General features: G+C 40.1%; 4 protein-coding genes across 5 annotated transcripts in view; 2 read left to right on the forward strand and 2 right to left on the reverse strand.

Moving 5' to 3' along the window:
* The window catches only part of entpd6 (ectonucleoside triphosphate diphosphohydrolase 6), an 80,379-nt gene extending 75,908 nt beyond the window's left edge, over nt 1–4,471 (reverse strand). The window contains exon 1 of the mRNA XM_070840495.1: nt 4,459–4,471. The gene's annotated coding sequence lies outside the window, so the exon portion shown is untranslated. The remainder of the gene's footprint in view (nt 1–4,458) is intronic.
* Nucleotides 1,125–3,605, forward strand: LOC139210846 (zinc finger protein 658B-like). Its single transcript, XM_070841024.1, has 2 exons — nt 1,125–1,318; nt 1,479–3,605. The coding sequence occupies exons 1-2, from the start codon at nt 1,211–1,213 to the stop codon at nt 3,318–3,320; spliced, it is 1,950 nt and encodes a 649-aa protein (XP_070697125.1). The 5' UTR covers nt 1,125–1,210; the 3' UTR covers nt 3,321–3,605.
* On the forward strand, nt 4,290–14,167 carry apmap (adipocyte plasma membrane associated protein). Its single transcript, XM_070840497.1, has 9 exons — nt 4,290–4,395; nt 5,267–5,383; nt 6,859–6,974; nt 7,201–7,293; nt 8,504–8,620; nt 9,313–9,487; nt 10,272–10,406; nt 12,744–12,936; nt 13,430–14,167. The coding sequence occupies exons 1-9, from the start codon at nt 4,304–4,306 to the stop codon at nt 13,637–13,639; spliced, it is 1,248 nt and encodes a 415-aa protein (XP_070696598.1). The 5' UTR covers nt 4,290–4,303; the 3' UTR covers nt 13,640–14,167.
* A 3,704-nt stretch (nt 14,168–17,871) lies between these two features.
* LOC139211075 (cystatin-F) lies at nt 17,872–21,169 on the reverse strand. Of its 2 annotated transcripts, none has more exons than XM_070841331.1 (4): nt 20,881–21,169; nt 18,885–19,066; nt 18,257–18,385; nt 17,872–18,072 (listed from the first exon to the last, which is right to left on the reverse strand). In XM_070841331.1, exons 1-4 carry the CDS (start codon nt 20,945–20,947, stop codon nt 17,995–17,997), a joined length of 456 nt encoding a protein of 151 aa, XP_070697432.1. In that variant the 5' UTR covers nt 20,948–21,169; the 3' UTR covers nt 17,872–17,994. The 2 variants fall into 2 exon arrangements, with proteins under 2 accessions (XP_070697432.1, XP_070697433.1); XM_070841332.1 differs by having other exon boundaries at nt 18,266–18,385; nt 20,881–21,159.
* Nucleotides 21,170–25,468: the final 4,299 nt, after the last annotated feature.

Below are 25,468 nucleotides of genomic sequence, written 5' to 3' on the forward strand. Positions count from 1 at the left end.
CTGTGTTTTAGTTTTAGAGACTAAAATCTGAACTAAACTGTGACTTAATTTTGACTGGTTTTCTTAATAAAATCTGAACTAGTGAATGTGGGTGTGAAGTAAATATGTAATAATTTCAGATTTGAAATGAAATTAAATTAAATATTTTAGAATCAAGTATAAAGAAGAGTTGATGTTCAGAATCTGAATCAAGTCTGAAGTCTTTTTTTATTTTTCTATTATATCTGTTGTTTTTGTCTCTAGATTTTTATTTAACAGATGAATATTTTGATGAATATTTAGTGAACATGAACAGATTTTCTAGATTCACAGCTGAAATCATTTATTGATCTGAAAGACACTTTGTTTATCATAAATGTGCAGAAATAAACTTTCACTTATATACATGAACTCTGCTGTCTGTTTTTCATCTTATTAAAATATCAAAGTCCAAATAAAACAATAGAACTTATTAAGTCAGATAATGTAGAAACTGACACTTAAAAACACTAAAATCTTTAAGAAAAATGCAATATTTACGATTTTCTGCTATTTTTACATTTATTTACGTATGCATTGTCTATGGTTTTTAATCTTTTTTTCTTTTATTGTTAAACAAACAAACAATCTATTTATTTTTTTATACATGTTTGAATTTGATTACAAAAAAGACAAACCTATCACAGCAAATCTAATTACTTTTTTACTATATTTTTTATTATGCTTTTTATTTGATTTATTTTCATTTTAGTATTCATGTAAATTACATATTCTTTATATCCCTTCAAATACATAAGGATTAATATATTCCAGATATCTTAAATTTAAAAGAATTTAATTACAGAAAAATAAAACTGGACAATGTCGTTTATATATAATTTGAGGTATTCAACTCGTCCTGACTATTTGTTTATCTGTTAAATTAACTCATAATTCCGTTAATTAGAATCAGTATTTGTATGATTACATATAGTTGTATATGGTTAGTTTTTATGTGTATTTAATGTTTGTTGTTGTTGTGTTTGTGACCTCCGGCCAACAGGGGGCCACATGTCGACGCTCCTTCACTAATGCTGTCGTAAAAATGCCGTCAGTGAGCAGCATGTGTCGTAAAACTCTTAACAATGGCTCCCCGGTGACCACCGCACATCGCACGGATCCTCTCTGAAGTTTCTACCCTCCGATTTTCAGTTTTCACTTGTTGTTAAAGTTTATACGGAGTTTGAATGAAATGTCCTCTTTCTCCTCCTCTGTGCTGCGGCTCGTGTCCGCCATGTTGGAACAGTTCATGATGACGACGGAGACAGAAATCTGTCAGAGACTCAAACCTGCGGACACGGTCAGAAATCTTCTAACTTAGTTATTATTACTAGATATATTTATTCCTCAACAGCCCAAAGAGCAACATACTAAACACTGTGAAATACTGTAGTACTTAAGTTATACTGGAGTATTACTGAAGTAGTACTAAAGTTATGTGTGTGTTTGTGTGTGCGCAGGAGGAGCTGCAGGCTGTGATGAGGAGGCGCTGTGAGTCTCTGCTGCAGGAGCTGAGAAAGCTGCTGGAAGAGGACCAGGAGCTGAGAGTAAGGCAGCCGGAGCAAAGTAAGGACGTAATGAACTGCCAAGGTGCCATCAGGACGACGTCAGAGCAGCCATGTTTGTCAGTGACGACTTGTCTCTCTGCAGTCGGGCCCCAGCAGGACTCGGCTCCGCCTACAGCTGCAGGAGACTCTCAGGTGGAGGTGAAGCTCCAATCAGATGCTCCGACAGATGAAAGCAGACAATTGAAGCAGACTCAAGTGGCGGGTGGCAGGTGGGCCTTCAGCTGCAGTGTCTGCAGCCGCAGCTTCTCCAGACGGGCCAACCTGAGGGCTCACCTGCGGGTCCACAGTGGGGAGCGGCCCTTCACCTGTCCTACCTGTGGGAGGGCGTTCTCCGCCCGCAGCAGCGTCAGAGTCCACCAGCTCACCGTCCACCGCAAGCAGCGACCCCACAGGTGCCGTCATTGTGGGAAGCTTTTCGGCACCCGCAGCCACCTGAGGACTCACCAGGCCTCTCTGCAGCGCTGTGGCCTGCCACTCACGTGTTCAGCCTGCGGCGAGACGCTGGCAGCAAGGTGCTGCCTTCGAGAGCACAGGCGGACATGTCAGAGGACACAGGACAGGTTCAGGTGTGCAAAGTGCGGGAAGGAGTTCACCAAACACAGCTACCTGTCCACTCATCAGAGAGTCCACCTGAGGGAAAAACCCTTCAAATGTCCCACGTGTCAGAAAGGATTCACAACGCGCCGCAGCGCCCATGTCCACCAGCTGAGTATTCACAGAGGCCTGAGGCCGTTCACTTGCAGCATTTGCAGAAAGACATTCAGCCAGCAGAGTGGCCTGAGGGCCCACCTGAGGACGCACACAGGTGAGCGGCCGCACTCCTGTGAACAGTGTGGGAAGGCGTTCTCCAGCCGCAGCAGCCTGTCGGTGCATCGCCGTGTCCACACCGGAGAGAAGGCCTTCAGCTGTGACACCTGTGGGAAGAGCTTCAGCGTGTCGGCCAACCTGCGGCGCCACCGGCTTGTCCACTCGGGCTGCCGGGCGTTCAGCTGCGACGAATGTGGCCGCAGCTTCACGCAGGCCGGACACCTGAAGGTGCACCGCTCCGTGCACAGCGGCGAGTGGGCGTTCATCTGCAATGCCTGCGGGAAGGGTTTTAGACAACGCAGTGCGCTGCTGGTACACGAGCGCAGCCATGCTGGTGTCAAACCATATGGCTGCAGCGAGTGCGGGAAGAGCTTCTCCTCGTCCACATCACTGAGGCGCCACCAGCTGGCCCACGGTGGGCAGAGTGTTCACTCCTGCCAAGACTGCGGAAAGAGCTTCACCAGCGCCCAGATCCTGAAGACTCACCGGCGGCTGCACGCTAGTGGCAAAGAATTCTCTTGCGATGTGTGCGGGCGTGGCTACAGCTCACTGAGCTACCTGAAGACGCACCGCCGCAGCCACTCAGAGGGGAAGCCCTTCAGCTGTGCTCAGTGCCAGAAAACCTTCTCCACGCAGGCCAGTGCCAAGCTGCACGAGCGCACACACAGCGGCGAGAAACCCTTCGTTTGCGAGGTCTGTGGAAGGAACTTCAGCGTGTCGCAGAACCTCGTCCGACACAAACGTGTTCACAGTGGAGAAAAGCCGTTTGAGTGTGGCGTGTGCGGGAAGAGGTTCAGTCAGAACAACAATCTGAAGACTCACCAGCTCGTCCACACGGGACGCAAAGACTTCAGCTGCACCTCCTGTAGCCGCAGCTTCAGCTCTGCCCGGAGCCTCCGACAGCACAGGTGTGTCTCCGCTCAGTGACCGCGGACACACAGTACACTGAGGGAAGGGAGATGTCAGCGAGCCTTGAAAGTGGACAGATGACAAAAATGGGTCGCGATGACACTCCCTGAGAGCTGAGAGGACATTTTGGTTTTGTGGATGAACAACATAACAACATCAGGATCTTTGGATACTTGAGTCTATAACAAAAAAGCAGAGGGGATCCCAAAACCAGCTGACATCTGAACCTGTTTTGGTTTGAAGTGATTTGATTTCTGATTTCTGATGTAGTTGTGACTTACTGGTCAAAACTGTCAAACTGTGTACTTGGTAAAATAAAAGTGTTTCTTTACACACTTCGCTGTACAGAAACATAAAAATGATGGCTTTGTTCTTTCCTGCGTAGTTTGGACCAGTTCTGCACTTTAACTATGTGGTCCCAAACTGTGAAAATGTGCCAAATGTATTAATTTATTTCTACAACCTGTGTCTTATTTTGGTATGTGTCATTATTCACCCTGAAAACATTGTATCTATCTATCTAGATCTCTAAATGTTTGTAACCATGTGTAGTGACCAGAAACACTTAACATTTATTTTATTCCCTTTTATCCAAATAGTTTCCTTCTGCTTTTATATCAGTTTATTTAATCTTTTTTTTTTCCTTTAAACCCTTTTTAACGTTTTATTTTAAAATAAATAAGTAATTTTTCACTTGTACAATCAGAATATCACGTTTAATATATACTTATACTCTTTCTTGTTCTTTGTTTGTGTTTTTGGAAACTTCTAAAAGAAAACATAAATTCAGATGCGTCGTGATTGGACTTTTATTTTGAAGGCACGGACCGGAAGCTATCGGTGTAAACAGTCCCGGTATCCGGTAGGTACGGTAGGATGGTCGGCGGGTCCCTCCGGGCTCACTCCTCCTTAACCCGGGTTAAACGTCAACACGGCGAGCCGTTCCAGCTCGAGGCCGACAACGGAACCGAGCCGAGCCAGGTTACCACTCCGAATCCAGCATGAATGAGACGGAGGGCCTCCGGTTCCGGCGGGTCCACAGACCGCAGGTCATCACCGACGAGCTGCCGGAGCACCGTCACAAGGGAACCGGGTAAGAGCCGGAACCGGGAACTCTTGCAGACCCATATCCCGGAGCGGACACTGAAACAGAAACACCGGAACCGTGACGTAGTGGTTGCAACGTCGTTAACGCTGAGCTTCACTTAATCTATTGATGTGCTGAAGCAGCTATTGCCCCCCTCTGACTTCCTGGTCTACTAAATAAAGCAGCACTAATCCATTAAAGGGTGTAATTTACAGGGAAAAGCTGTTTAGAATAACCACTTAGCATGTTAGCTACGTAGACAGCAAAAGTCGGAGTGTGGAAACTAGCACGTCAGTCAGCCGCGGCTAGGGCTAATTTATTGATATCCCTTGCCTATCTGCAAATGAAACACATCCATTTTGATTCTTCAGTGTGTTTTTCCACGTTAGTTAATCTTGCAGCAGCTGAATCTGGTCATCATTAAGAGGAAGAAAAGAAAAATGCTAAACGTAGCCACCACAGAAGTAGCTAGTTTAGCAAAAAGGTAACTAGCTTAACATGAAGGTATCTAGCTCAGTATAAAGGTAACTTCTGTTTGGAGCCAATGTCATTGCTGGACATTAGAAACAATGTAGGGTTTAGGCTCTTCAGCATCCTCTTCACCTTTCAGGCATGAAAGCTATGTCCACTTCTTCTATGTAGTCAATGTTAATTTTATATAAAGTGTGTCTTGTTAAGTCATATTAGTTTACTGTTACAGAAAGTACTGCTAAACTCCAATGAGATGTGGGCTGTAAATAATGATAATTGGTTAATAGTTAAAATGAGAGAACAGTGGAAAGAGAAGAGGACCAAGGGTAGAACCATGAGGAACCCCAGAGATGATCATGTTCAGTAGAAGTATTTTAGATGTTCCTGTGATTGTGTCTTCTCTCAGCACCTACAGTGGGAAGGTTTTCCAGGTGACTCTGCTCTCTCTGGGGGGCTTTCTTCTTCTCCCTCTCCTGGTCATCGTCCTCATCCTGGAGTCTCCTATCCAGCCAGAGGTATTCAGGTGAGTCCGCTCAGTGCAGTATTTTCAAATAGTAAAAGTACACAGAGGTTTTAACAGGTTGGAAAAGACAGATGTTGTATCTGTCTGTCTTTATTTTTTGTTAAATTTAAATATAGCAGCCATGTCGTCAGTCTGCCTCATGTTACTGAACCGGCACCTTCTGTTTCAGTTAAAACCTGTTTTCACCCACAAAGAGACAACCCATCACTGTTAATATTTGTTCTGTGAGTTATCATGGTGTTAGTGACTCATTCTTGTCAATGAGTTCCAGCACAGCCTGACATGTAAGATTTGAGAGTCCAGGCTTGCCCCAGTAAATGGTTTAGTTAGCATGGCCTAATACATGTCATGTGGAGATCAGTTAGTTAGTTAACGAACAACAACAAACACCATATTTAGTCATTAGATATCTGGAGTTTGGTGTGTCAGGTAGCACCTCTGCTTTTCTTTACTCCAGGCGAGGCACACCACCTCCAGTGTCTTTCCACATCCACTTGTCTGGTTTGAATCAGTTTGTGAGTTGGTTACTGGGCGGGCGATTGGACGAATATATCATGTAACATATTCCACAATGCACTGCAGTAGAGACGACGGCAATAATAACATTACAGATAATGGCGGACAATGACAAAGACCTGATTTACAGACATCTCTTTCTTAATGTAAGTCTGTAGGCCCAATGACATCACGTGACGGATGCCATTGTTTTAATTACGCAGTTTGGCTTCTATGAGTCAGATGAGTCGTTCTTTATACAAATGTTCGTTCATCTGTGGGATGACTGAGCACAGAGCTGCTGGGACTCTGTGTTGCAGATATCTGAATATCTGTCGACTCAGCAGCTTCTCCTAGTCAATAATTCATGAGAAGAAGCTTCTAATGCAGAAATCTCAATGGGACACTGAGATCTCACTCTGAAACACAGACAGAGAGACAAGAAGGTTTGGAGACCTGCAGTATCATCTTTAATGATGACAATGATGATGATAATCAGGGGGTTGAAATTGGGACAAATCAACTTCTTTTTTCTAGATTAAAATGGACTTCAGTGTACAACAGAGATTTCAACTTTAAAGTTTTTTCAAGAATTTAAGTTGTAATATTTTGAGATTAAAGTTACATTATTTCTAAAATAAAGTTGTCTTCTTTTTGTAATATATAATATTTCTTTAAAAAATTGATTAAAAACGTATTCAGTTTAATGAATATTTTGAGAGTAACACCACATATTTTGATAAAGTTGTTGGAGTACAAAAGCTGTAATATGTTGAGAATAACGTTATTATAGATAAAGTTTTCATCTTTGAGTGAAGAAATCATTGAATCTTCTTATTCAATGTTTTCTTGTCGATGTGTTTTGAGTTTATTCTCTAAATCTTGATTGTTCTCATCACTAAGCGCGATAAGATGTCTATTGTTTCCATGGTAATGGTTGGTGTGTTTGCTGCCCCTGTTGGTTGTTTGGTGTCCTGCAGCCTGAAGGACCCTCCAGTCATGAGGGGCTGCTGGGAGCCGAACCTGAAGCTCAGGGAGGCTCAGAGACTGTTTGAAGACCAGATCATTGGACCAGAATCCATCACCAACATTGGGGGTCAGTGAGACCTTAAGACTGGATTTCACTTTACTTTAGTTTTGTCTTGTTTGGTTTAGTTGAGCATCCATCGCCAACACCAAGGGACAGTGGGACCTTAGGACTAGGTATAAAATTAGTTAAGTATGGTTTTAAATATAGTTTTAAGTTAAGATTAGTCTCGTCCACTGCACAATGAAGACCATGTAGATGAAAGCTGACAGATGTTTGTCCCTACTGTCTACAGATGTTTTGTTTACTGGAACAGCTGACGGGAAGATTGTGAAGCTGACTGGTCGAAGAATTCACACGGTGACGAGACTTGGAAAACTGCCGTGTGGTGAGAAAAACTAGCAACTTAAGTTTTAAGTTCATGTTCATGCTTAAATTTTAATTTAGTTTAGTTTTAACTTTATTTTTTTATTTAGTTTAGTATTAAGTAGCCCTGAGATAGTTTTAATGTTTCTTTTACCTTTAGTTTGATTTTGATTTAAGTTGAGTTTAGTTTAGGGTAAAATGTGAGACAAAACCCTCTGAGTTTATTTTGCTGTGCATTTGACTCGGGCTCTAAACTTTAACCTGGTCGCAGTCACACTGATGTTTCCTGCCTGCGGTTTCTGTCTGTTTGTCTTTGGTTGCTTCACTCTGGAGTTTCACCTCCTTGCTCAGTTTATTTGACCGTTTAAAGCAGCAACGTGTTGACGGCTGCTACTGTTACCTCATCAGCTTATTTATACATGACACACACAGATTAACCATGTGACCTCAGCATGTCAACCACAAACAAGCTAAAACTCTGATCCCAAATTCCTCTCCACAGTTTGTTGGGTTTTTTTTTTTTAGAATTCATCTTTAACTTTATTTATTTGTAATATGTAAAACCTTGTTGCGCTATACATCCAAATAAAACACAGCATAAAGTGGGAACTTAAAAGGAGGAAACAGTGGACGTGTACAAACAGCCAAGAGACGGTTTTTATTGTGAAACAAGAAGGAAGCCACCAGACTCCATTGACAAAAATCTTACTTTCCTGTCTTTTGTGAAGTAAAATGACTATTTTTGTCAGTGTAGTCTGGTGGCTTTGAAGAAAGCTTAGATGGATACAGGGGCTTCAGCTCCTTGTCAGAAAGGGCTGCCTGACAGCACTTTAAATCAGTGTAGTGTAGCAGTGTAGTGCACAATATAGGATACAATTTTTTTTTTTTTAGGAGGCCAAAGTCCATTTTACTTCTGCGCCTGTCCACATCAGTATTTCGGGGTGTACTGGGGACGTGCCGATCAGCATATGCTGTAGATAAGCCAACTACGGAGAAGGACCTCATACAACCACAGCTCAGAAAATCCAAACAATCCCTTTAATGTGTGTTCCTGTTGTGATGGAGAGGATATTTGTGAAAGTTTTAAATATTGGGCAAGTTAAGTTTCATCTTGTGTGTGAAGTTCATTTTATTTAAATGAGGTCTGTCTGTGATAATGTTATTAGAATTCAGCCTGAGGGGAGTATGAACGTCTGAATCAGGAAAAGTTTTAATGAATGTGTGTCCTGCAGGTTCCAGAGAGGAGGAGTCCAGCTGTGGGAGGCCGTTGGGGATCAGAATCGGACCCAACGGGACTTTGTTTGTAGCCGATGCTTACCTGGGTGTGTTCGAGGTCAACCCCACCACAGGTCAGACAGTGTACTGCACACACTGCTGTTTCTCTTTATTTGAGCAATCTCTCTTGACTCTGACCATTTTCACTCTTTCTTCTTCCTCTGTGTATTTTGTGACTTTTTCCGTAGCGTTCTATCTCTGACATGTCGAGAAGATTTTGACGACTGTGTTTATTCACCATTTGATTTGACATTTTTTATTTGTTATTTGTCTAGTCTTCCTGTTCTCCACTCAAAAGGAATGAAACAAGATAAGGCCAATCAAGCCAAATATAAAAAACAGAAAATAAGTGAAAAATGACTCCACATATGAAAAGATAATAAATAGCAAAGAATGAAAGACTCCAGAGCGATATAACGGCTGTTTGTGGTTAAACCAAAAGGATCTTCCAGGTCTGTCTCTGTAGGGATCCTTTCCATAATGTTGTCAGACATTTAGAATAACAATCTGAGCGTGTCAGTGGAAAAAACAAACACTTTTAGTGTTCTGGACCAATTCCTTTTGGTCCACTTTTTGTACCTACCAGTCATTTAGACACCAGAATATGTACAAATAGGGCCCAGGTTTAAAAATACCAGTGTAGTGTTATCCTTTAAAACACATTGTCTCCAGAAAACACTTGTATATTGGAGTTAGTTCAGCTAAAGACCAGATGCATGCCAATTCAGACTTCAGTGTGTCTGTTTGTTTTTATTCTTCTGTGCAGGTGACACGACCAGGTTGGTGTCGGGTGGTCAGACGGTCGCTGGCAGGAAACTATCGTTCATCAACGACCTGGCGGTGACTCAGGATGGGAAGAAGCTGTACTTCACTGACTCCAGCAGTAGGTGGCAGCGCAGAGACTACCTGCGCCTCATTATGGAGGCCACCGCTGATGGACGGTACGACGAAAGAAATTATAATTACCTTTTTTCTTTTTGTTTTAAGCTCTGATTATATTTCAATAACACCCACTCACACTTCCTCCGTGTTTAGCCGTTTGTCTTGATAAATTTAGTTTAATTTCCATTTCAACAGCAACATATGGAAGATTTAATCCAATCAAGTAATTAAACGAGCTTTTAAATATAACTGTTGATAATCCATTTACTGATGTGTTATACAGCAATGAGTCATATTAAATTTAAATAAACATTAAACATAAACTGTAAAGATCAAACATGGTCCAGAATCCATTGTGTAGTGTAGCCCGTCTATTTATGTAGAAAGGGGCCCTGAGTTCTTTATCCCTTCTCAGTGAGTAACTCAGATTAACTCAATATTAATCTTGGTTAATGAAATAAACCTTTTAACTCTATCAATTGAAGTTCATTTTAGCCCACCTTTTTGTTTACTGTCCCTTTAAACCTTATGAAATTGAACATTCACACTGAAAATGTATTAAAGTAAATATGTAATTTCTTATTTTAATTGATAAATCAAAAAATAAAAATAAGATGTAAATTAAATAAAGTTAAATAAGTTCTTTTTTCTTCTCCTTTTGTTTACAACAAAAAGGGGGACACTTCAAGGCCGCTACAGTTGTATTTCACTTCTCTTCTTTGCTGAGTCTGCTCTATGTTACCTTTTCTTACTACTGTTCACTCAACACTTCCTGCTGATGTTTCACAATAAAAGCCCTGTAGCGACTCACCTTTGCTGTGCTCGTGTGTTGCGTGCCGTCAGAGTGCTGGAGTATGACACTGAGAGCAGAGAGCTGACGGTCGTGATGGAGAACCTTCGGTTTCCGAACGGCATCCAGCTGCTGCCTGATGAGGAGTCGGTGCTGGTGGCCGAGACCACCATGGCACGGATACGCAGGTAACACACCTGAGTCACCTGAACCTAAGCGGCCTACAGCTCAAAGCTGTAGTTTTATTTTTTATTTTTACTGTTCACTATTCACAATTTGACTGTTTGTTTAACTCGATGATCAATTTGAACTAGGAACCTGTGAGATCTCAGTTCGAAGACAAGGATCTATGTGTGTGCTTACACCAGTGTCTTGAATATAATCAGGTTTATGGAGGATACTGGTTGTGTGTTTGCACATGTAAACTTCCAGTTCCAGTTTAAAGAACCTGTGTGTGTTTGCTGGAGTTTGCTGAAACAAACACCTGAAACAGGTTTCTGGCCTGCCACATAAACAGGTTTGTCCTGAACTACAGTCACTATCGTACAAAATAAAATGAAAGAAAAAGTGTTTCACAACTAGAATAAAATGAAATTGGATATGAAAAATGTAATTAATTATTTAAGTAGTATTCTAACATGAAGTCATTACCAAATCAAAGATATAAAAATCAATAAAATTATATAAAATAAAATAAAAACTTCTAACATGAGGTGCTACAAAACATAAAATAAAATAAATTGATAAAAAAATGAAAAGTTCTACCACTATGTTCTTTTATAAATCAAATAATAAGTTCCATTATAACGTGCTTCCCGAACTAAAATGTATTATATTTATAGTTATAGTTATATTTGAAATGCTTTACAAAGTAAAAATAAGTAAATGAAATAAGATAAAACTGATCCAATACAAGCTGATCAATAGTGGAACAACTGAGGAAAAGGAAAGAGATCATTAAATGTTGTCATATGATCAGGTTTGAGTCTATGATCTATAAAAATATTGATAAACCTACAGCTCACCAACACCCACATGACGAACGTTATATAACTCTGTGATGAGGAGGAGGATGTCAGGGATGTTGGCTCTCCTCGTTGCCATGGAAACGAGTTGCCGGCCTCATTTTAGCCGCTTGAAGAGGTGTGTGCGTGGCAGGTCGGTGGTTGCAGTGGGAAGTGTTGTCGACTTGTTGGTTTATTTTAAAGCTCAAACAGCTGAATTCACCCTGAGATCTGAACTCAACTCTGTAAAATATAAAAGCATTATTTTTAACATTGATACACACATCACTTTAACCTTCGGCCTCTGTAGCATTTATAATATGTATATATAGTAGTATATAGTATATAGTCAGTATACATGTACTTGATGGTTTAACGCACACTGTAATGTAAGTGTAAGAAGATTAAAGGACATTGTAAATATTAATGTAAAGTATTTGTCAACAGTTCAAACTTCTCCAATGAAGCCTTGTTATATAGTATTACAGCTGTGTTTTACTATGTTTTCATTCATATGAAATTATATGAAAAGTAAGTTCTTAAGAGTGGGCCAAACACACACACAACAGAGCTTAAGTAGCGCTGGCTAGTGGGACACCATTTTTGCGTGTGTTGTCTTTCTAATGACACATTTTCTCAGTTTGATACTCAAACAGTTTTACGACAAACTCTCGGAAAACTGTCAGACTTTCTTGACTGTTAACTTATCTTTTAAACCAGGGGTGTCAAACTCAATCAAAGAAAGGGCCAAAATTTAAAACACGGTCTAAGTCGCGGGCGAAACGGCTCAACATTTAGTGAAGACTCTAATAGTGACTCTTTTATTATAGTATATAATATAATATAATAATAATATATATATATATATTATCCAGAAATATGAATTTAAACAGCCAAACTTCAACAACTTTTCCTCAATAAAATAAATAGAATTTTAAATAATTTTTTTCTTTTTTGTACTATCCTGATGTTTTGTCTCATAGTGTCGTCTTATATTTATATTCTTTAATTATGGCCACATCAGCTCCACAAACAAGACACACAGGTTCACCTCCGACAGACAAACAGGTAAAACTCTGCCCCCCACCTGCTTTAAAAGTCTCTGTTTTCAAAGTCCACTTTTCGTTTAGCCATTTATTTGGGGGGGGCTAGCTTAATGGCGCGTTTCCACTAGTACCTACGCCGAGTAGAGCTGAGTAGGTACTAGTGGAAACGCGCTGCACGGGTCCTGACTAGCGCGGCAGCTGTTCAGTGCATTGTGGGATTTGTAGTATCAGAGGTGGGAGTGCTGTTTACCGACGGGCCATTCTTAATAGTCACATGAAATTATCTCGCGGGCCGTATATAATTGTATCGCGGGCCGGATGTGGCCCGCGGGCCTTGAGTTTGACATGTGTGTTTTAAACTGACAAACAATGTGTGTAATTCAACAATAGAAATGGTGTCAAAACCTGACAACCAGATAACCAAAAACAGTTCTGTAACCGGTCTTTGTGAACCATCTCTCTGGTTCTGTATCAGAGTTCATGTTGCTGGTCTAAACAAAGGCGGAATGGACACATTCATGGATAACCTGCCCGGCTTTCCCGACAACATACGTCCGAGCTCGACCGGAGGTTACTGGGTGGCAATGTCTGCGGTGAGACCAAACCCTGGCTTCTCTATGCTTGACTTCCTGTCTCAGAGACCCTGGATCAAGAAACTCATCTTCAAGGTAAAAAAGGACAAAGAGAGACGAGGTCCAGGCTTCCAGCCAATCCTGGGCTTTCTAGAAACTTTCAGAAACTACATGTTTTCAAGGAAGTTTGGAGATCTCAGTCGTAGAGACGATAACGAAATCCCAGGTATCCACATAGAGACGATAAGGACCCCCAACTGTCCAAGTAGGGACGCTAATGCCTCCCATGTGTCCACAACTTCCAGGTGTCCATGTAGAGACCAGAATGGAGTAATAACAGGAAATACTTGTGGAGATTTTGTTGTCTGATTGGCTGGTCTGTTGACCAAGAGATACTTTTCAGACTGGAAAATATGAACAAACTAAGTAGGTCATAAAAAAAATTGTTAAGTCTGAAATTTGATATTAAGATCCTAAAAAAAAAAAAGGCCAGACACTGAAATGCCAAATACAATGTCCCTTTAGTTCTTATTTCGTTCCTAACCCTTCATCGTTCCTTCCTTCCATCCCTCACCTCCCTTCTCTGCAGCTCTTCAATCAGGATGTCTTAATGAAGTTCGTCCCTCGGTACAGTCTGGTGGCGGAGCTACATGATGGCGGCATCTGCACTCGGAGTTTCCACGATCCCAACGGTCTGGTGGTGGCCTACGTCAGCGAGGTCCACGAGCATGATGGGAGTCTGTACCTGGGCTCCTTCCGCTCGCCCTACATCGCCAAACTCGACCTGCGCAATGTCTAAAAAAAACTATGAATATACAGACGGACATTTGGGACTTAACAAGAAGTCTGAAACTGTGATGCGACGTTCGTCTTTTACAGTGATGTCATGATGCACCAGGAGGTCAAATAAAAAGCATCACAGGTGGTGTGTCAGACTCAATGGAGGTCAGTCAACACTTTTTTTTTGTTCCAGAACGAAATTCATCAACAACTATAACAACTATTTAAGGAATGAAGACAAAATTAGGGTCAAAGACTCACAAATCCCAGTGACACCAACAGGAGCTTCCGGTAAGTTGAGTCCATTACCAGGTACTAGCTAACTGTGTTAGCTAACTGGGGCTTGGTATCGAATCTCCGGACTTCTTTGATACTGACTGAAATGTGTCTGTAGCTCAAAAACTGTCAGGTACTGAAAGATTGATTACTAGTGATTTATCAACTTGTCAGGAAACTATTCTCATCATATTCAGTTTACTAAGATATGTGATGAATAAATGCAGCAAACACTCTGACGCAGAAACAAGGAAATATTTGACATTTTATTTTAAAAAAATGACCACAATAGGCGCTGATTAGTTATTTGTTGATCGCCTGAGCAATTAATTGATGAAAGGTTGCAACTTTAAGATTGATAATCTTGTTGAATTATTCTTTGATCACAGTTCCTGATTTAAATCCTAATTTCTCATTAGATAAGTTTGGCATCTTTTCTTCAGTTAAAAAAAGGTTTTTGTAGAAAAACACGTTTCTATATTTCAGAGAGAGGAGTCAAAATGATTTCTTAACAAAAGAATCGATTGGGTTTTGTTACCAGAACTCAGGCTCAGATCAACACAATACCACGTCCTAAAATCCCACTTAACCGGTGAAAAGAAACAATTTTACACTGACCAGCTGAAAAATTGCTTGCTAGCTGGCTCAAGCTAATTAACTCGCTCACTAGCTGGTTGGCTTACTTACTTAATGGGTTAGCTTGCTAGCTTGCTCAGTCAGTATAGCCCTATATGTACAGTATATAACCTGAGCAGGCTAACAGGAGGAACTTCGTACATGCTAACATTACTTCTTAGAATTTCTTTGATGTTTTGGGACACACAGGTTGTCTCTCACTACCTCCAGAGCTAACTTTGTATTGTCTGGGTTAGCGTTGTTACTGCTACTAGCTGCCATTTTTTAACTTTAATATGTTAACTAGCCTGGGGTGACGCAAGTCACATTGTGGCCTGTGGTTTAAAAAAGAAAAGTAAGTTTCAAGATTTATTATCAAACCATTGTGGCTGAGACTTTTCTCCCCTCCCTATGTGGTTTGTAAAACTGAAATCCATCTGTCAAATGTGAATTTTATTGATCTGAACAACATCTGTAGTTGACGTTAAGTGTTCATGTAAGTTTGTTTTTCATACACTGTATCTTTTAGCATCAAATCTGATAAATCAGAGCTTTCAGAATGTTTCAGTCATAATTAAAACTGGGATGCTGAAGTAAAAGGTATTTACACCCAAAAACTGGAAAATTTGTAATGATTAGCATCTCAACAACATAGAAAGCAAACAATTTAACATTAGTATTTAGCATGCTGGCTTGATGAAGTGCTAAATATTACATAATGTTAGCATGGTACTGCAAGAATGGTAACATGGCAATATTCACATGCTAACATTTAAACTAAGCTAAGGCCATAATTATAGGGATTCAAGCTAATTTAATAGGAGCTCTATTGTTTGTTTGTATCTGGTTTTACTTGTCAAACTGCTACCAATATGTAACTCAACAAAACAGATAATTTATGCTGTTTAAATGTGTTTTTTCCCTCTCTTTGCTGACATTGTTGGAGTTATTGAAATCACAAGTTTTCCACTTATAAACAGCATTCATATCAACATTCAACATCTTACTCGTAATTTTGTCTGGGGAAACTAAGCTCCAAGAAACCCAATTTGGGGTTAATGCTGCTTTCAGACAAATATTCTGACTTTGTGTTCACGCACTATTCCAGAGTAGCTAGCCCTCACGCTAACCTTGTAGCTACATCACATAAACAAACTAAATTAGCCTCTAGCTTTGTGTTGCATATTTGTAGCAGTTTGTTCTAAAATGAAACCACATACAAATAAACGGCACCTTTTAACTGAGCTGAGTTGTGTTCATGTTAATATTGGACTTTATTCTGATGGTATGTTTGCAGCCGCTCTGCCAACATTGTGTTGATGTATCTGTAGATTTTGTCTGCGTCAGAAATTCCTGATACTCAACAAGTTGGAGGCCAATGTGAAATTTTTTTTTTCCTCTCAGCTTATTCTAATCATGGTTTAAACAATGTGAATGCTGCATTTATAATACGGAACAAACAAACATGGATGCCTCACCTTTGATTATGTCTTTTGGTATTTAATGCATATTTTTTATTCTTGCATGACCAACTCTGTGACCACATGGCTGTCTGCTTTTGTCAGACGATGCGAACACGCTAGAAAGCTGCTAATATATATGTTTTTTCCTGTCTCATCATCTTACCATCCATCCCATCTGATATTAACGCAAGTCTAGTTTCAAAATGGCTGTTCGATTACGCAGATAGTTCCATCACTTTAAAATGTGTTGATTTAAATAAGATAATTTCAAAATGATGGTTGTCAATATCAGCAGGTTTACTAATTATTGTGTTATTTTGTAGAGCTGTGGACTTCAAAACACATCTTGATTATCCTGTTATCTTGAGATATTGAACAAGTAGTCCAGTTGGTGATTGGCACGCCCCCAGTTTGGAGAAACAGGCAGGAGTCCCGGCACAGATGCTAATTAATGTAGTGTTATGGACGGGGGCAGCAGGAAAATTGATTTTAGCCTCCTAAAAAGAGGCTCGCCTAAAAAAAGATCAACACCAGCTTTAGTGAAAACAGTAATTTTCCCTTGCTAAACATGGGAGTTGCTGGTCTATAACTGCCACGATTAATGAAGCAATGCAGGACTTAATGACCTGGACTTGCCTGTGTCATTATCTCTGGACGACAGGCCTCTACTTCCTGTCCGGTCCACAGGGGGAAAACCACTTATTGTTACCATCCACACCTGGTACCCAGAGTTTAAATAGTCAAGACTAACTCAAGATTACAAGATAGTGAAGTCCACAGCTGTTCCCAGCACTTTTAGAGGAGTAGATTCATGATGACGTGCTTTTTGAGACAAGGTGCCAAATTTAGTTTTAGCGTGTCTCGTGAAGATCTTTTTTTGCACTAAGAGGTTTAACTCAGAGCTTTTTTTAGTGGTTTCAGTTAAGGCGCTGCAGATTAGTTTTGATGTTTATTTTTCCTTCCTTGTACATTTGTGATGACAGAATGAAAATCCTTTTGTTTGGATGAACCTGTTCTGTAGCTTTCCAGCTTCCTTCAAAGACTAACTGAATAAATCTGCAGTTTAGTGAACCTGATATCCGAGTATTTTTTTACAACAGAACAATTCCACTTTATTCTGTCTTATTTTGGTACTTCTGCTTATCTTTTCCATTGTTCTCACAACACACTGAAGCAAAAAACTGAACTGCCCCTCAAAGATTTTGAAAATAAAATATAGAACAAGTTCTTAAAGTACGATGGACTGTTTAGAGGTTATTAGAGGTTCCTCCTTAATTAATACACTTTAAACATTAAAGTCTCAGTCAAGGCACAAATTTGTGGGTTTGCCCTAAATTTGGAGTTTATTAAAAAGCAAGTTTCAGGCTACTATTTTTTTTTTTTAAAGATTTATACTTAAACTTGAAAATGAGCATTCGAAAAGATAAGGAATTAATGTGCTCCTAAACATTACAAGTTCCTAAAACTTTTTTTTTCTATTTTCAATGTGGCGTCATACGACGTAACGTAAGGAAGTTGTAGTCCTTGGCTCTGACTTAGCTCAGGCAACCTCCACACATAACCAGATATTTTTGAAAACGTCATACTTTCTCTGCATTTTGGCCTCAAGTACACACTGCTGGTTTAATCACGTTTCCAGCTTTACTTCATACTTACAGTGCTACACGGAGGCATATATATATATGTATATGTGTATATATATATATATATATATATATATATATATATATGTGTATGTGTGTGTGTGTGTGTGTGTATATATGTGTGTATATATATATATATATATATAGCACCCATCATCCATCCATCCAATTTAGTGTTTTTGTGGCTGCTATCGACCCTCCTGACCAGCAGGGGGCCCTGTCTGCTCAACACAACCAGAGACCAAACACTGAAAGGAGTTTGTCCTTTACTTTTATTGTGATATTTTTTATCATGTGAGAAAGTTTTAGATTTCCAGGTCAAAGGAGGCATCATCAGGGACGAAGATGGGGAGGATGATTGATGACGAAGGCAGAGTTCAGGTACAGACAAAGACCAGGGTCTTGGTCTCATTCTTCCAGGGAATCACCCAGACCTCCAGGTGACACTGAAATGTCTGAAAACACAACAGGAAAGATTTTTCACTTTTTTTTCCCATTTACTATACTTCCATACCTACTACATCACTGCAGCTCAGAATAACAAGAGTCAACGGTCTTTAATTAAAAATAAATAGTTAATTGGCTGCTAGAAAATTATAAAGGCAATATTTTAGTCACAAAGAATTTATTTCTCGTCACCTCACTCACCTGGTGCAGACGGCCTTCAGGCTGAAAGTTACAGTTAGACAGGTTGTTGTTGTGGTCTCGTTTACGGCAGACGGTTCTAGAAATCTCAAAATCTACGTTGTACCGAATCCCCTTAACGATCTGAAACATACACACAAGTAACTACTCAGGTACGGTACTGAAGTACACATTTTTGGTACTTTTACTCTACTTGAAAATGAATCATTCTCTGCGACTCTCCTCTATCAAACCCCAGAGGAAATTTTGTACTTTTTACTGCACTCCATCTACACTGCTCAAAAATCAAGGGAACACTTAAATCACATCAGATCTCAATGAAAAATAAATATTCAAGAGCAACACATGAATGATCAATAATTAGGATCAGAATAAGATAAATTATTCTGCAGATAGATTATTAGTACTTTTACTTTTGGTACTTTAAGTAGATTTGGATGCCGATACTTTTGTACCAGTAAAATGATGAATGCAGGTCTTTTCACTAGTGAGCGGTTAATTAAAGGTATTTTAAGGTAAATCCTTAATTATCATTCCAGCCTCTGAAGGAGACGAGGACCAGAGAGTTAATGCTGACTTGCCCGTGTTTGACCTTTGACCCACAGACGTGAGTGTGTGATACCTGCCGCTGAGCTCTGTGGATTTTGGAGGATTTGAAGAGAAAGGCGTCATTTGATTTGTTGTTGAAGGAGTAGGAAGCGGTGAGGATGACCCGCTGGAGGCCGCGGTCCTTCCTGCTGATGTTGTATGGAGAGCCGGGCATGGAGCCGCCAAGATGGCCGCCTGCCGCTGCCAACGACACGTCTGCAAGAGAAAAAGGAAGGCAGTCAGTCACCACTGAGGACCTTAAAGTGTTTGTCTTTGGTGTCTGTCACCAATGTTTGCTTCAATAAAGTTTGTTATAATCGATTTTTAATCTGCAGGACTGGTACTCGTACCAAACTTCAGAGCAAATATTGTACTTTTTATCTGACAGCTTGAGTTACTGTACAGATTCAGATTTTTACATAAAACATATGTACAGTTTATAAAATCTGATGTTTTGTTATAAACTAAGGGACTACACAGTTGATTAATCAATTACTTAATCAATAGTTGACCTCTGGTATATTTCATATAGTAGATACAAGTCACAGTATCTGGCAACTTTTATTTTTTATCTAATTTCATTCAACCTTTCTGATGTCGCAGCGCAGAACAGGTTTTACGTCGTTTATAGGAAGATGATTTATATATAGGAAAACTATTACTAACCACTATTTTAAAATAGGTTTTCCATGATTCCTTTAATGCTTAATCACATTTTAGTTCGTTATATTCTCATTGTGTGCAAAGTTTGTTCATTTTGTGGCTTTTAGTATGTTTTATATACTGAGTTTTTAAAATTGTAAATTGTCTTTATTTTGAAAGATTTTGTATTATTGTTGTTGTTCCTTTCAAAACTTTGTACTGAATCCCGTCAGTCAAGTCTCCATCCAAATTTAGCCAAATTTCAACTGAATTTCCCGAAAAAAAAATGTAATTTTATCCCACAGATCACAGGAGTTGGTGTGACTTTTGGGTTTCACAGTAACACAAACAAACTAACCAATCGAGGCAGGACTAGAACAGTAACTCCTGTTCTGTGAGGTAAAGTTTTGGTGTGTGGTATCTCTGAAGAGAGCGATATAACGGCTGTTTGTGGTTAAACCAAAAGGATCTTCCAGGTCTGTCTCTGTAGGGATCCTTTCCATAATGTTGTCAGACACTTACAATAACAATCTGAGCCTGTCAGTGGTAAAGAGCATTGAAAAACAGTAATATGAAGCAACAGACAGCAGCTTGTTTGCTTAGCTTAAGATAAAGACTGAAAACAGGTGGAAACAAATAGCCTGACTCCTGAAAAAACTCACAGATGAACCTGTTCTGTTTGTCTGCTGTTTCATGGATGATTATTGTGTGTAAAAGACAAGTTAAAGTTTTGGCTTTACACAATGGTTTTTGGTGCTGAAAAGCTCAGGTTCACAGTTCATATCAGCAAGTTAAATGCAGAATAGACCCGGGTTGAGACTGAATATAGTTTTCAGTTTCAGATTCACATAAAACAACAGGACACAAGTTTAATGAAACCACCATGTTAACATGTTGGGTAATCTCTCTGAGATATTCACGTCTGAAGTTTAAGTTCAAGTGTAAGTTGCTCTGTAAATATCAGTGTCCTGTCCAGGAAGTCTCCTGCGAATTTACACACACTGCGAGTTCTTTTCAAGAGCTCATCTTCACCAACAGCAAAGTACTAAGGTCTGAAAACAGGACAATTATTTAATTATTTATGTGCAGGTGTTGTAAAAACCATCTTTCAGACATTTGTGGTGGCTGACAGTCAAACTGTCAAACAGCTCTAAGAATAACCAGAAGCTCCTTTGGGCCAAAATGTCTCAAACTTTCAGAGAGAGACTTCCTGCTGCTGCGGTCAGAGACAATGGTCTGAAAGCTGACAGTCAGCAGCAGACCAGGAAGCTGTAGAGGTAGAGGAGTCTTCCTGCAACAGAAGGAATCTGAAACAACTTCAGACACTCAAACATTTATAACACGAACACACATCAAATAAGAACAAAGGGAAGTCTTTCTTTTTTTACCCAGAACTCCGAGGAGAGAGGCGAGCAGCAGCAACAGCTTCAGTCCCATCATGCACTGTGGCAGCATCTCTGTGAGGACCGTGTGTGTTTCCTGTGAGGTGGCGACACCCTGACCACAGATCAGTTAAGCACTAACTCTCATCTCTGTTTCTTCTCTCAGCAGCTCAACCAGCTGGGTCACTCACATAGGTGACATCACTTCCTGTCAGGAGAAGCACTTCCTGTGTTTGCATGATGCATTGCAGCTCAGCTCTGCCACAGCTGATGGTGATCAGGTAACTCAGGCTCCGCCTACTCGTGTCAGCACTGAGGACAGGTGAGAAAAAGTGAGGACGAGGAGGAAGTTAAGAACAGATCTTCGACACTCTGATACAATGTGATCTCAGACATCAACATCTAAACAGGTTGAACAGGTGAGTGTCTTAAGTTCCCATTGGCTGCCAAGACTTAGGTGAAACCATTTCTCTAAGATGAGGGGTGGCTGACTTTAACATGCTAATTTCCTTTTCCATTTTTTCCTGTTTCGTGTAAACTATAAAAAATAAAATATTTGGATTGTATTGGTAAGTAAAGGATATTGAACAGCGAGCAAATCATTATTGCAACTGAATCATTCTGAAGGGGTTTGTTTTGCAATCATGACTGCTGTACAGTATCTTACTTATTACACAGCTTTGTACTAAAGAAATTAGCAGTTTGACACAAAATACTGACGTAATAATGATTTTATTGTTTTAAAAATGATTTTATTTCTTTTGCTATAGAAATAACAGAGCGTAGAATGAATCAAGAATCAAGAATTCAACAAAACTGTGCAAATAACTATTTTAATAAATTCTTTTCATAAATAAAAGAAATAAGAGGATCCTCAGCATATTAAATAGAGGTGGGCATCAGTTCTCAGCAGCCTGCAGCAGTGAGAACTGCACAAGTGTCCAAATGGCTCAGAATGATGAGACATTATAAACACATCAGTGTTTTGGTTACAAAATGCTCATTTATTTCAATGGAGACTCTAATAATTGTCCCTTATGCTCAGTTTGAGGACTTGTTTCCCGTTTTATTTTGTAGTAGTCGTTTCGCTTTACTTCCTGTCCTTGTGATTGTCTGCACGCATTTCTCGTTTATTCAGTTGTCTTCACTTCATATACTTGCCCTGATTCTTTGTTCCTGCTCAGTTCGTCTTCAGTGTCTGGTTGTTGTTTTTTTATGCCCTTGTAGTTCATTTCTGTGATTTTTGATAACCATTTCTGGATTTTCATTAGCGTCTGCCTACATTTGTACATTTTTTTTTTTAAAGTAATTTAACTCTTAAGATCTGCCTTTTGTCTGTTTGGGCCCTTTTCCCTCTGTTTCGTGTAACCAACCCCTCAAATGTGAGAGGCTGTATTTTACACATCCCACTACAGATAGACAAAATCTATATGGTCGTTAATGGTATGAGACAAATAGACATTTAAATGAGTGCCATGAATTACATATATGATCTTTGTCAAGTTAGAAGATAATTTAAAACATCTTCACCCTGAGGGTTAAAATTCAGGTCCTCACAAAGACATGAGGACAAACCTCCACGGCTCATATAAATGTGTACCTGGATCACTGCTCCACCCCAGAAGATCATCAACATCAACCACAATGCGTCAGGTTAATCATTTTCTCACAAAAACATTTTACAAGGTAGATGTAGTCTCACTCTGGTCAGAAGTCAAGTAACAAAATCTGTTCAAGAGCAGTTTAACATTTTTTAGCTTGAACGTGCCCCATTAATACCTTCACGTACACATAACACGTTCAGTGGTCTATGAATATTTTTGATTTGCAACAAGGTCAGACAACATGTCATACAAACCTGTTCTTTTTGGGCATGACCCGACTCTTGGGGCACAGACATGCTACATGTATGTACCAGGCGCTTTGAGCCACACAAGATTGATTTCACACATTGTTGTCGTCTACAGTTTGTCAGCAGAAAAATCTGAATGCGTGCGAGTGGAAGCTGCAGTCTGAGTGTGACAGAGCGTTAATGCATGAAATAATGCTGAGCCCTTCTGTTTGAGTTCACTTCCACTTAATGACCACAGATGACTATTAAGACTAATTTTATTTATCTAAAAATGATTTTATTGCTTCAGCTATCAGAACTGAGACAACAGTGTGCTAGACAGAAACAACAGACCGTAGAATGCTGTAATTGACCAATCAGAATCAAGTATTCAACAAACCCGTTTAATAAGTGAGGGATAATGCTCAACGAGGTGTCCATTATCAGGAATTAATGAATGTACTATTAATGGGCTATAAGAAGCTAGCTTGGTCAGGGGCTGCAACAAATTGTGAACGGAGGCTCTGACTGTGTCACTGTTGCTATGGTGACTACAGCCAGTGCATTAATCATACCTTGATTTCACAAATCCTGCCTGGTCTGGGTTGATAACTTTAGGGAGAATTTTTTCGAGTCTTTGCAACTATTTTATAGTCTATATTAAGTAAGCTGATAGGCCTATAGGATGAACAGTCCAAGGGGCTTTTGTCTTTCTTTAAAATTAGGCTAATAGAGGCATATCTCCAAGATGGTGGAATATCACCTTTCCAGATGTTATTAATGGCGGGTATAAGAATTGGGTGAATCTCGGGCCAGAATTTCTTGAAAAATTCTAATGGAAACCCATCTGGGCCTGGGCATTTCCCATTTGGCATGGCTTGGATTGCAGCCCAGACTTCCTCTGGTGTAAATTCAGAATTTAAGCTGGAACGATCCTCCTCTGCAACAGGTAATGAGATGTTATCGAGGTAGGAATTGATATTAGAATCAGCCTTTTGGGAGCTATAAAGGGAAGAGTAAAAATCTCGAAATGTTTGATTAATGATAAGAGGGTCACAAGAAACGCAGCCGCTAGGTGTCCTTATCATATTAATTGAACGGTCATTGTTTTGGTTTTTCAAATGATAGGCAAGTAATCGACTGGATTTGTTACCAAATTCGTAATACTTTTGTTTTGAGAAAAGCAGTCATTTCTGAATATGACATGTGTGGTCAATATTGAGTTTAGTTTTTGCGGCCACCAATGCTTTTAGATTTGAGACTGTAGGTGATTGTTTATGTAATTGTTCTAAATTAGAGACTTCCTTCTCAAGGATTTTCCTATTGTTCTCCAATATTTTCTTCTGATGGGATGTGTAGGAGATAAGTTGACCGCGTATGGTAGCCTTAGCAACATCCCATATCATAGCAGGAGAAACTGGAGAGTTTTTATTATCGAGCCAGAATTGTGACAAGGCATTATGGACAAAGGAGCAAAAGGAGTCGTTATTCAAAAATGACATATTGAATCTCCATATAGGGGTTCTAGGGATGCTAAATGTTGGATCGAGGCGTGATCGGATAATACAATAGAGTCTATGTGGCAGGCCTGGACTGACTGCAGGAGCTGTTTAGGAATGAAAAAATAGTCTGGAATAGAGTCTGGAATATGAATTGCGAGGGTGTGAATAAAATGTATAGTCTCTCGTTTTAGGATTAATTTCCCTCCACACATCTCTTAACCCAGTGTCTGCGCACAGACTGTTGAGAAGTTTGGATGATCGTGGGTTCGGCATGTTAGCAGAGGAGGATCTAAAGTGCTGATGCTTTCAAGTCCAGTATCTATTATTTCAATGTCTTTGTGAAAAAGAAGAGTTTAGTATGATGAGTGGCGGGGGGTCCACACAGGTTAAGTCTATTATCTCCGTCAAAACTGGAAACAATTAAAGGTTACCTCAGTCAATAGATTCCAAAAAGGTGGCAGCCGACTCGGGGGTGTGTCGCGTGTTCGTTTTTTTCGATGAAGGACAGGCAACTTCTCTCATTTAAGGTGTTTTATTTTCTGTGTGAATAAGTATTGATCTTGGCCAAGGACACAGTCTGAGCTCTGAAAACCACAGTCAGCAAGCTGTTAGTCTGTAGCCAACAGGTCCCAGAGTGAGCCCCGAAACACGTATGCAGTAACAGTATATACATTCCAGCAAGAATACAATTATTTTTGATTGGTCGGCTAGTTGGGGAGTAACCGCGGTTTAGACTTGGCCCTCCCTTCGTTGGTGCACAGGCTGGTCCCAGCCTCTTGGCATCACGACCTTCCATCCAGCAGCCGCACCTGTAAACAAAGTATCCTCCCCGGTGACCTTTTCCCTATCATGTGCGTGCTTCTTACAATAGAGTCATTCTGAGAGCATCCTTCCCTGCAGCTATCTCACCCTCCCGTTGCAGTGACAGCCTCCCACCAGCCTCGTCCTTGGAGCTCCCAGTATTGGGTGTGAAATGTAGTTTATGGGGTGTGTAATGTAGTGCATGTAAGCGTGCTTATGCTTTCTTGCCATAAACGTCCCACCTGAACATCATGTGTCTGACCCTTCAGAACCTGGGGTCAGTGCTTGTTCCCCTCTTTAGCAACTATGGGATATGGCTCTTCCCTGTAGCGGTGCATTGCATTAATATGTTTTCCCCGGCTGATATAACACAGTACATACATTGTCAGTAAGAACTGAGCTTCCAGTGTTAGCAAAACAATTGGCTCTAATGGTTGGTTATATAATATTATTAGTTCAC

This window comes from Pempheris klunzingeri, chromosome 12 (genome assembly GCF_042242105.1).
Source record: "Pempheris klunzingeri isolate RE-2024b chromosome 12, fPemKlu1.hap1, whole genome shotgun sequence".
NCBI lineage: Eukaryota > Metazoa > Chordata > Actinopteri > Acropomatiformes > Pempheridae > Pempheris > Pempheris klunzingeri.

Coding starts and splice junctions, on each gene's coding strand:
- LOC139210846 (XM_070841024.1), top strand. CDS start 1,211: ATGTCCTCTTTCTCCTCCTCTGTGCTGCGGCTCGTGTCCGCCATGTTG. Junction 1,319..1,478: donor GACTCAAACCTGCGGACACG/GTCAGAAATCTT, acceptor GTGTGTGCGCAG/GAGGAGCTGCAGGCTGTGAT.
- apmap (XM_070840497.1), top strand. CDS start 4,304: ATGAATGAGACGGAGGGCCTCCGGTTCCGGCGGGTCCACAGACCGCAG. Junction 8,621..9,312: donor CGAGGTCAACCCCACCACAG/GTCAGACAGTGT, acceptor TCTTCTGTGCAG/GTGACACGACCAGGTTGGTG. Junction 9,488..10,271: donor GAGGCCACCGCTGATGGACG/GTACGACGAAAG, acceptor GCGTGCCGTCAG/AGTGCTGGAGTATGACACTG.
- LOC139211075 (XM_070841331.1), bottom strand. CDS start 20,947: ATGCTGCCACAGTGCATGATGGGACTGAAGCTGTTGCTGCTGCTCGCC. Junction 19,067..20,880: donor CTCTCTCCTCGGAGTTCTGG/GTAAAAAAAGAA, acceptor TTTCTCTTGCAG/ACGTGTCGTTGGCAGCGGCA. Junction 18,386..18,884: donor TCCACAGAGCTCAGCGGCAG/GTATCACACACT, acceptor TGTATGTTTCAG/ATCGTTAAGGGGATTCGGTA.